The following is a 12,026-nucleotide window of genomic DNA, read 5'->3' as shown; positions in this document are numbered from 1 at the left end:
CACTGGCGTACTGATGTTAAAGGTCCAGTCCCTTCCGGTCTCACATCTCAACATATTGCCATAAACTGGATACGTGTAAATACTTACTTGGAAGGCTTTGCAAATGTCTATTATACATAAGAATAAAAGGTGAAACTTGGTGATGGTAATTACATTTTTCATGACATTTTCATGCCCTTTAAATCCATAAGAATGCAGTTATATAATGTTTTTGTGCACAGATAATAATAACACATTTTAATGTTTGATTTACTTTTACATGAGGCAAGTTCATATCCATACAGCATGGAAATGTATTAGATATTTTTGTGATGTGAGACTCTTACTTTCATATCCGGCAACTTCAGAGGCAACAAATGACAAAAACTCATTTAAATCTACTTACCGGCAAATGAATGTTTACCCAACAGAGATTAAGCATCTGTTGAATATTATGCATTGAATTTCATGCATTTGTTTTCACTTGACACAAAGGGGTCAAAGGTCAGGCTCGGTTACAGAACAACAAACAGATCTTGTAAAAGTTAGTCATAAAATAGTAAGAAGCAACAACATTTCAAAGACGTCGCACTGCAATCTGTATTAACACGCTCACATATTGATAAAACTCGCACAAATACCATCATATCAATCATAACGACTCTCTGCTGATATTATATTCCCATCTGAACTCATTAGCCCTTCCTGTGGACAGAATCTACTACGCCAGTGATAGCGGACGAGCGGCGCACACGCTCACTTGCATGAATAAGATCAACTTTTCAGAGGACAGTGGTGTTGAATGAGTCATTCCCTGTCTGAAGTGTAAGTGTGTGTGTGTGTGTGTGTGTGGGAGGGGGGATGGTGGTGTTGGGACGACAAAGGGATTCAAACATTGTGCACCCGCAGATCAAGGGTGTGAGAAATTTGTAGTGCAAACATGTGCTGTCAAAATTGCAGCTCCGACAATCTATTTCACGGTCTCTGAATGGCAGCGTCCATTCAGCACCACGGACAGAGTCGAAATGCAGCTCAGATTCCTACGGTGAGAACTGACATCATTTCCATCTCAACAAAGCGCACACACATACAGAGAGAGAGAGAGAGAGAGGGAGAGAAAGAACGAGAGAGAGACAGAGGGGGAGGGAGGAAGAGATACACATTTGTTTGTTTTTTACCACACAATGTTCAACACACTACTGACTGCTGTGTGCTGTGTTCCCGCATGCTGCTATCCTTTTAATTATTCACCCAACTATCCCTTTGATCCCAGCACCTGACCAAGCTTCCATTTTTCTTCCAAATGATCCCTTTAAATAAACCCAGCTGAGGTTTTAAGGCCTGGATAAAAATATGCTTGATATCTGTCAAGAAAATGTCGAGCTTATACAGTTAATAATGCTACAACGGTGCGGAGAAAAGAAAGAAGGACGTATGTATCATCAAAATGTAAAAGGGATTATAGTCTTTTGATGACTGAAGGGTAAAAGTCTGACAGAAGTGAATCCTCAATATTTTACAGCGTGATGAATTCCAGACATACAGTATATGTTCCCCTTGAATATGCAGAGTTTTGCACTACAATTCTTCATGTATCTAATGACTCAGTAGCTTCAACCTCCATGCTGATGTCTGTTATGCTGAAATTATTCCTGAGCAAAACAAACTAAATGTAAAAATGTGGACTTATCTTCATTTTAATGTAGTTGCAAATTTGTATTCTTGGTCTGTCAGTTGGTGGAGTTACCAGGGGGTCGCTATTTAGCTTTGAACTCATAATCTAAATACGACTGATTAAAAATGATCAGCGGCTTGGAAATGTGCATGTACAACATTTTACTCCACCGTGATGGATATGAATGAAGGCAAACCAAGCAGGGTACCAAATGAGGAGTGAATCCCCAGTCCTGGTCTCCTGCAACCAAAATACTACTCGTTTTACTACTGCGAGATGGGCGAGAATGAAACTCAGCGGGGTTCTTCACAGCAGTGGGTTCACTCTTGGCCTTCGGGGGCTTAGAACCCTGCTGGTTGTCATTCTAACATCTAATTGGGTCATTTTTATGGGCAGGGTGCCAGATGAATGTATTTATTTACCTAAGAAGATAAAAAACAGAGGAATAAAAGTGTTACGGGAGGGAACGTATCCTACAGGATCACGATCGCACTGTTCAACATAATATAAATGTACTTGAAGAAAAATGAATGAACCTGCCTCTCTCCCTAAACTACACAAAGGCACACAGACAAAAGCTTCCTTAACAGGGTCTAAATGTCCCAAGCTCTCCACTCTGCACAAATGTTTGCATTCTTACTCTGCCCTGTGGGGCCCTGGGCCATCCTGCTCTCTGATTGGCCCGTGAACAACTCATTATGCAAATCTGGAAGTGGGCGGAGCCTGCACATAAGGCTACGAGCTGACGTCAGAGTGGCTGGTGATGGGGGGTGGTGTAGTGGTGGTGGGATGGTTTGGGCACACACACACACACACACATAAGAAGAAAAAAACACATAAAGCATAAGGAAAACAAATAAGGTTGATTCCAAACAAGGGGGGAGAGAAGAAGAAGAAGAAGGAGAAGAGGAAGAAGAAGTAGAAGTAGAAGAAGAAGAAGAGAGGAGAGAGCTGGGAGGGCAAAAGTGGAGGAGTGGGGAGAGAGGAAGATATAACGGAGGGGGGGCGAGAGGAGTGTGCAGTTGACTAGAGTGAGAGAGAGAGAGAGAGTGAGTGAGTGAGAGAGAGCGAGAGAGGGAGAGGGAGAGAGAGAGCAGCCGCCGGCCCATTGAGGAAAGATGGCTACAGTCACTGCAAACGGAGTGCAGCAAGAGAATGGATTCAGCACCACGAACAGCGCCGGCAGGATGAACGGGCTTACCATCGGCCAGAACACCATTCCAATGAAGGACCACGACGCCATCAAGCTTTTCATCGGCCAGATTCCCAGAAACCTGGAGGAAAAAGACCTGAAACCGCTGTTTGAGGAATTCGGAAAGATATACGAACTCACTGTACTGAAAGACAGGTTTACGGGAATGCATAAAGGTTGGTTTCGCGGCATCTTTTACTTTTCTTTAATGTGTTCTCCATGGCAAATTGTGAAAGAAAAAGAGAGAGAATAAGAGAGAATGAAAGAGAGAGAGAGAATAAGAGAGAAAGAGAGAAATAGAGAAATGTCCCGTTCAGGTTCCAGCACGGAAAGTGGTGGCTTCATTTCCAGATGTTTTGTGGGACAGAACCCCTTCCGTGCCAGAGCCTTTGCTAGATATATGATTTTTTACACATATTCACACACACGTATATACTGTATATATGTGTGTGTGGATACGTGTGTGTGTCGGGAAAGAGAGAGAACACGTGGAAACGCGTAGCTTGTACTCGCAGGGTTAATTGTTAGCGCGTCCAGGCGGTCCACGTGAAGACTCACAGCTGAAAACGCCTTTGTGTGTTTACATCGACTCTCATGTGCTACCAGCTCCCGTTAAGGGGGCGGGACAGGCATGTGCTCGATACCCCCCCACCCCACACCCCCAACCCGGAATATGTCCACAACTCAACACAAAAAACCTCCAAAACCCGTCCTCTGATCACATTTCAGACGCGGATAACGCAGGAAAAAAGCCCCGTTATCAGGCGATCATCAGCGGCGATTAAGGAAGCGCTGGCGTGAAGCTTTGACCTTTCAAGAGGCTCACATGTAGCCCCCACACTCTTTCGGACGTCATTAGCCGTGGAAAACAATCGGAAAACGCGCGGCAGCTGTATTGTAGCGATGCTCCGTGGGCGGATTTGCAGCCAGGAAGTACAAAGCGGGATGATAGTAGAGAGGGCGCAGAGATCCAGATCCAGCATGTTGCGGTCCAAAACCCCCGTCCAGGCTCCGGATCCACTCTGTAATTAGTCTGACACATCGCGGATAATCAGGGACGGATCCGTTGTAATGATAGCGTCGCTACTTCTAACAGCTAGACGCGTTTAAAGGCTCGTTAAACTACAACATATAGTCTTAGGACTTGTGGCGTTTGGGATTATTACTACTATTGTGAAGGTTTAATAGCAATTACAAAACAACTACACACAACGTGATGATCAGTAACTTTAACAGGCATGAGATGATAGTAAACGGTTGTAGTCTTTGAATCATTTTTTTTTAAATATTTTATTGTATTGTTAAGCTATAGGAAAAGATGAAAAGCGAGTATAACTGTGACTCAACAATATTGCTATCATATCTGATTTAAAAAGAGAAATGTTTGAAATTTTATTTCATTTTAAACATGAATTTCATTTAAACTGGATTCAATATCAGGCCACAGTCTCAGTAATAAACATGACATTATGCGTGTAGATTGTAGACTGTATAGCATACAGTTTATTATTGGATTAGCAGCTAAAGGGCACTGCTGTATGGAAGAGTAATATTATGACACTGCTGGTTATTAATAGTGCTTCGTAGACAGATGTTCATTTCACTGTAAATGTAATTTCAAACAAACAAACACACACACAAACACACACACACACACACACACACACACACACACACACACACACACACACACACACACGTGGACATAAACATCGATGGGATTGAATTTACAGTCAGGCCATAGTCTCTTTGCACATGGCATGCAAATTGTGCCTGATATGTAAGTCGTTGGCTGCAGTTCATGGTCTTATTGATCAGCGTAAGTCCAGCAGTCTTGTGGGAGAAACAAGTGTGAGCTCAGCATTGCTTTTTCTGTTGGAGCGTGCAGCCCCGTAGGTCTCCATGCAACACCTGTTCCTCCTGCTATCAGTCTCTCTCCAGCTCACCCTGTATTTCTCTTTGGAGCCTGATGATCGATTAAAACAATATTTCTGATGTTGCCGTTGTTTACGCCTGTCCTCGACCATCCCTGAATGTCAACACGCTGGAGGATGGTTGCCTCGGGAAGGATAATCCTGTTCCAAAGCCTGACCGTATGCCCGTTCAAATCATCATCCACCAAGGCCACTCTGATGTATGCATTATGCCCACTTCATCCCCCCGTGACATTCAAAGTCACTTTGGGAGTGCAGCGTGCACTTTTAATAAGATTTCACCAATGCATTATAGGGATGAGTTTTTGTTATTGGCCACTCACCTGTGAAGTGTACAAACTGCATTCATGTCTCCTGCTGCATTCATGTGTGATACCTGTATGTTGAAGCCAGGAAGCAGAGAAGTAAGAAAATAGGATTAGTGTAATTAAAACAGAAGCATGGCAAATCTTCAGCTGTGTCACACGATAGTGAACGCTGAGAGGCATTTTGCGGGGGAGTTCGAATTTCAACTGTGAAAGTTCTTTGAGATGTCAATCAAGTTTGTTCAGTCTGAACTGTTGAACACCAAGCTCAGTTCTATAATCTTTCATTTAACCAGATTTTTAACTTGCAACTTCTTTGATTTGAGCATTTTATTTGGATCATTTCTGTGATTCTACCCAGAAAATGTACCAAGTAGTTGAAAAAAATAACTTTCCCAAGGCAAACAAATGCTACTACTACAACAACTACTACTACGACCATTAATAGTAATAATAATAATAGATAAATAGCAATACTGAATCATTGGTTCTGTTAGTATTCTATCCTCATTTGTTCATAGCATGCATGTTGCAAAAAGAATTGAAAAGCACTTTGCACTCCTTTTGGATGCATACCATGCGCATGTGGCGAGCTATTTATGTCAAAGCACCAGAAGGCACCAAATGTTGTAACGTTATCACAAATTCAATCCACATTTTTATCAAAAAACAGTAACGCAAACATTTTTCACAGCACAGAGGCAGAAGAGTGGTGGAGGATATAATCGGTTTGGCTGTGTGAGCCCCAAAACAGAAAGTTCACACAGATTTAAAGCAATGCCATAAATTTTGTTTGACTTCCTCTTTGAAATCCTTATTCTAGCTTAGTTTGCACTTTAGAAAGATTAGATTTGTTTCGGATAGATGATGTGTATGGCCGTTGGCGTCAGTGAGTAAACCGTGCCTAATGGATGATTTGCAGCGCTACCTTTTTCACAGCCCCAGTCCTGTGACACAGCATTGCACCATAATTACGGATTTAAGGGCAGATCAAAATATGTCATGTTTGCTCATGATTAATTCATGTGGATTGTACTGCATCAATCTGAACAGATGCTTTGTGCATTGTGGATTCTTACTTTGGGCATATTGAGTATCTCTAGGGAGTAGGGCTGAATATCTGGGGAATTTTATATTTAATTTTTTCTGTGGAGTTTTCTACATTTCAGTGAGTGAGCGCAGCTGCACGCTGACGTCTATCCAGGATGATTTTCCCCCTCCGTCTTTCTCTTTTAACGGATGATAATACGCTGTCTCGTAGTTGTTAGACACTGCTGCCTTTAATGGTGGTTTGATAGTTTGTGTGTCGTGAGGGAGCCTTATACAGGGAGTGGGATGACTTGACACTATTGGCGGGCACGGCGCTCGTCAGTGTGCGGTGCAGCCAGGTCGTGCTGTTTAACATCCATCATTTCGCTGAGCACTACATTATCATAATACTTAGTGTCAGTGCCAGAACACATGCATTGTTCAGACATGCTGAATGTTAGTGGGGGGCAAATCTTTTGCTTGAGTAGCGTTATCTATCAATCCGTCTGCGGTGCTGAGAAGAGGGACTCTTAGCTTCACCACACAGCCAGGAGGAGAAGATACAAAGAGTTGTTAAATATCCTCATCCATTCTCCTCTCCTCGGTAGGTCCATGCAGTGTAATTGGTTATAAATAGCCTGCCAAATTGACATAAAAACCCCTTTTAGGCACTGGAGTGTCAAAAGTAAACCACAGTGTGACACTAATATCTAATTGCAAATGACTCATCGAATGGAACAACAAATCCTTGAAAGTGCCTTTTTCAACTCCCAGACAGCTTTGTGGTTTTCTGTGAAATTCAGACCCATCGCTCTTCCTTTGGGTGGTTTTTAGGAACAACATCGAGGCTTTTCAGATCTGTACTTTAGTTGTGTTTTCTCTATAGCAAAAGTGTAGAACAGTGATTGACACTTGGTAGAAGTTGAGTGACAGGTGCAGCTTAAGTCTACAGATGACCTCTCTGATCATTAGAAAGAGGTTGTGCGTAACATTGACAGATAACTGCTCTGAGCAGCTTCCTCCACGCGTAGATGGACAAGATAGAACAGCGTGTGGATACATGCGGGGCCTCTGCTTTCACTGTGAACAACACAGAAGCACAGAGCTAAAGCATCAAATCCGTTTCAGTGCACATGAGAGGGTCCCACTCCCACATTCAGCAGCATCCGGTTGTTTTACATAATTTTTGCACCTACTTGATCACATTTGGAAATTAATTTGCATTCTTCTTTTCAGTTTAATGAACATTCTTGGATCAAACAAATGTGAGGAGACTGAATGAGAACAAATTGCTCATGATTCATGGATTCACTGCTAATGAATTGAAATTTTATACAAATTTGTTCTGCAGTTATTTCAATTAAAGGTACCTGATGCCATAAAAAAACACAATTTCCTCTTAATGCCTGGATGCATGCAATCCAATTTCCATTTAAAAACAAATTGTTAGAGGAAGACGTGTTTCAGGGGAAACGTTCTTTATGTAATTACCCAAATGTGTCAGTAAATGCCACAAACTACACGTTTTACGTCTAACATTCTCTTTTTAGGCCACTTTGCTTTGTTTACATTTTCATCCGCCTTACATCTATAATTTGTTTGAAGTCTGTTCTTCACTGAAATGACACTTTGGTGAATTGCAGCTGATTATCAAAGTATTATTTTGGGCTTACCAAGGGACGCCACCACCCCAGAGAGCTGTGTTACCCTTATATTCAAAACCTTCTCCACATTCTCTTCATCCTCCCATTTAAAGCTCTTTCTCATGCTTTTTATCTGCGTGACTACGACTTTTATTGAAGCTGTTTAAATATATCTAAAGATTACGGGGGTGACTTCCAGAAAATAAATGGATCTCCGACATTCACAAATACATTTTAAATAGGATGTTTTTTTTTATGGACCTTACCGGTGGTTTTGCATGTTTTAGTCTATTTTACACAAATCTTCCTATTTTTCATAATAGTGACACATCCAAGAAATCCTGTTATGTCACGCTTAACATTTCTGAATTTGCCCTTCTTACCTGTTGAAAGATTCATGAGTTTCTGTTGATTTCCTTAAAGTGTGAAAATCAACTTGTAGAGACTTGGAAACATTGCTATGAACATCACGTCTGCTTTTATTGGTGTCAAATTATCCTTTTGTGGTAATATAGTGCAGATTTCAAATCGGCCCACACAGTGAGCTGCATTACCATGCACCAGTGGTCTTGAAAGTGGTTTGGTCTGGTCTTTGAAAGGCCCATTTGCATCGCTGCATGTAATACCAGCGAGACAACTGCGTGAGAGGAGGTACAACTGTTGACTAAATGGATAATTTGAGTACGGATATACAATAATCCTACGCCAATTAGTCGATGTACAGTTTTAAGTTGACAGTCCTAACCCGTGAGCAGCTGGTATATCCCTGTTACCTCCCCTCAAACAATATCAGCGCGCCTCTCCTCATGTTCGCCAAGCTGAACGCTCATCTGTTCCACAACTCGCTCCTCAATCACCGACTTCCTTTGGGCTCAAGGTGTCCCCTGAGCCAGCACTCTATTGGAAATGAAGCTTTCATAAAGTCCTGCCAATTCCCCATGGCCATGAGGAACTTATATGGGCCTACCCGAGGCAGCCAACCAGCTGGGCTGAATATTAAGGCTACACTGCAAAAATGTCCATTTTAACAAGTCATTTATTTCTGACAGTCAGTCATAAACTGCCTCCTTTTTTTTGAAGCAACTAGATAAATCTGCCAGCAGTGTCAGGTTACGTGCATTAAATGCAGCTTCACTTGCTCCGAGCATGTTCCTGAATAAAACCACTTCGCTTAATTGATTTAATTGTGATTTGATTTGAAGAAAGCAAAATTATTTCACCGTTTCAACCCAGAACGACGTCATCAAATTCATTTTTTACTGCACGTATTTCATTCAAACCTCTCTGTGGCGTCTAATGCTTTACCCAGGAACACCGGTGGTCAAATAAAACTGACATGACAAACCTTTCGCGGAAACACATCATCATCAGTGCCTTGACTTTGTGCACTGATTTGCATTTAGGACACTTGTACAACAGTAAATCATGTGATGAAATCTTGTTGCAACTGCAGGAAGGTTAAAAAAAAAGAAAAGGGCAGGGCAGCGGCAGACAAGTGCCAGCAACAGACTACAATTCCCATAAGCCTTTTCTAGGACATGCACCCAGGAGGCCCCGCTCATGTCCCACAGTTTTGTATGTCACACAGGATGAAGAGTGTTTCCCCAGGCGGCCAAACTTTTCTGCTTTGCTGTGTGGCGTGCTGTTTCATCAGTGTCGTTTAGGTGATTTTTCCTCTTGAGTAACTGCCTAGTGGTGGAGGTGGGTGAAGGTTGTCGTGAAAGGGAGCTCTCTTGGCCGGGCGCCAGGGTGCGTTGCTCTCTTTTCGAGGGTGATGGGTGCTATATGCTGCATACCAGGTATCGCGTGTATGTGTGACTGTGTGTGTGTGTGTGCGTGCGTGCGTCTGTGTGCGTGTGACTCCCGTGGGAAAACTCTGGCAGCAGGTGTGACATGTAGTAATGGGAAATTATGCTGCACAGTGCAAAACCTCTTCTGAACGGGGTCACCCACTGTCAGCGCTGCAGAGCACATAACAGAGCAACAACTCACCTTTTAATGAAAGCTGTCACATCTTTGCGAGGGCCAAATACATCCATGCATATTCAAACTGTTTTTGTGACTTTTTCAACTTCAAGGAAAGTCTCCAGAGATGCGGCAGGGTAGAAGTTCAGCTCATCTTCAGAGGCTTTTAATTACCTGGCTCCGAAAGGAAAAATGCACACTGTTTGACTTTTTGCTGTTCTGGGTTCACTTGTTATGAGAGCGATTATTCATCAGAAGCAGCATCTAGAATAAAACAGCACCTGTATTGACCGAGCCGTTTTGATCTGTACTTTAAACACATCCTCTAATTTGAAAAATGGAAACTTCCCTGGACGTCCAGCATGACTGTCCGAGTACCACAACTGCCATTCATTCCATTTTGTATGAAAAAATCAAAACAACGTCATTTTCAACAAATTGGAATACTGTGGAATTTACTTAAATGATGAACATCCCGTCGATAACCCTTGCTTTATCAAACCGAATGGAAAAAGTCAAAGAATTGGATGATAACAACATATTGTGATAAATATGGAATAGAAGTTGAGTGAATCTGATCTGAATGGGTTTTGAAGAACAGTTTCTTAATCCTATTTTCCAACTACTGTGTTATTTTCTCCAAAGTCTACGGAGCCATTAACTTCAGAGAGCCACATCCCAGCTGTCAGCAGAATATCTGAATTCCATTTTAATATCATACATTTTTGGCCAGCCTGATTTGATAGCCCCACCTAAGAATTACTTTAGCGATATTTCCCACCAGGCAATTCTCAGGGTCCATCTGGAAGGTTACAGCACACATTTCTGGATGTGCACGTGTGTGTGTCAGTGTGCGCGTGTGTGTGTGCGTCATCACGCGGCGCACGACGAGCTGCTGGAACCACTCAGCGTTCCAAAGCAGACACATGCAAAGAAATCAGTAACTTTGAAGCGTTTGAAGCATTTGAATCATTGAACGTTATTGTTTTGTGATGCAACTTGCTTGCAACTGTATTAATTACATGCTGTAAAAATGTCTTATTCTGCTATATGGCTCCTGCTATTTGCTTTTATAGCAGTCTGTATTTTGACATTCACATATTGTGCTTAATTACTGCAAAAGTATGTTTATAATGTGGGCCATTCTATAAAATCCCCAACTACTCCAAAAAGCACTACATCTGACTCGGGTCCATTAAAGATCTCCATAAATTCTTTGACGCCACAATTCCTCTCTATCTCCTTCTTCTTATTGTTGGGGTGTGTATATGTGAAACTGTTGTCTGTTTCAATAATATTCCTCTTCCTCGCCTCTCCCCTGCTGCTGTAGGATGTGCCTTTCTAACATACTGTGCCAGAGAGTCAGCACTGAAGGCCCAGAGCGCCCTCCATGAACAGAAGACTCTGCCAGGGGTAAGTGCCCCCGATCTGCCCTCGGTTAGAGGCCGAAGCCCCTCGGGTCTCTAGCCTAGGAACCTACATTAATATAGAATTATATCACACTCACACACACTCACACATACACACATGATCACACAGGCATGCTGAGGCACATGGAGATAGTGTACCTCAAGATACAGCCACCCCCCACCCCCCACCACACACACCGATACTCACACAGATACAGCTGCTGATTCTTTCTCGCTCTAAGTTTCTTAATCTTGCCCTCTCATACTTTCAGAAACACACACACACACCAACATAGTAAAAGAGTGTGAGTGGCCTATCTCACCTTGCAGTGTCTTATTACTCTAATCACAACAGCGGAGATATTTGATAAGCACTCCTTCATAAAAGCCTGTGCTGTCCTTCCCCCGTCCTCTCACAATATGGCTGCCTCAGACTCTAATTGCCTTGAGGAATCCCACTCTCATTATCACATATAATCAAACAATAAGTATAAACAATCATTTTTGCCATGTATATCGCCATCTGGTGTTTTTGTTTTAATTCTCTCCCCTGATTCTTTAGCCGACCCGCTATCGTTTGCCTCTGGCGAGCAGGTAACTTTTTCAATTAAAATAATGGCCTCTTCAAATGACAGAGTTAAAACACACCCACTGGTTCGCTCTTAAGCCCACCCAGGAGGAGACCCTCAATCTGGGATGAATGCGAGCGCGCTGTGTCTGTCTGCACTCGATGTGTGTGACGAGGATTCGATTCTCACATCAGGGGAATTATCGAGGTGTGATTGAATAACACCCGTGGGCCCCTAAAAGAAGGAGAAGCAGCTCTGATGCCCGACCACCTCACAATCCCCCCCTCATCCCCCCACCACTTTTCCAAGACATCGTCGCAGGTTGG

At 42.6% G+C, this 12,026-nt stretch overlaps 1 protein-coding gene across 12 annotated transcripts in view; it reads left to right on the top strand.

The window, feature by feature from the left end:
• Positions 1 to 2,817: 2,817 nt before the first annotated feature.
• celf6 (CUGBP Elav-like family member 6) overlaps positions 2,818 to 12,026 on the top strand; it is a 116,579-nt gene continuing 107,370 nt past the window's right edge. For 5 of the 12 annotated variants that reach the window (XM_076155712.1, XM_076155717.1, XM_076155715.1 and 2 more), the window contains exons 1-2: positions 2,872 to 3,022; positions 11,053 to 11,135. In XM_076155712.1, coding sequence (XP_076011827.1) covers positions 2,878 to 3,022; positions 11,053 to 11,135 — 228 coding nt within the window. In that variant the 5' untranslated portion in view covers positions 2,872 to 2,877. Of the gene's footprint in view, positions 3,023 to 11,052; positions 11,136 to 12,026 lie in introns of all 12 variants that reach the window. The other 7 variants (XM_076155708.1, XM_076155710.1, XM_076155707.1 and 4 more) reach the window with 2 other exon arrangements.

Source organism: Genypterus blacodes, unplaced genomic scaffold, assembly GCF_046128005.1.
Source record: "Genypterus blacodes isolate CSIRO-AG114 ecotype Tasmania unplaced genomic scaffold, CSIRO-AGI_Gbla_v1 ptg000067l_1, whole genome shotgun sequence".
NCBI classification, from domain to species: Eukaryota; Metazoa; Chordata; class Actinopteri; order Ophidiiformes; family Ophidiidae; genus Genypterus; species Genypterus blacodes.
The sequence above is the reverse complement of the archived record's forward strand: the minus strand, read 5'-3'. Positions and strand labels throughout refer to the sequence as shown.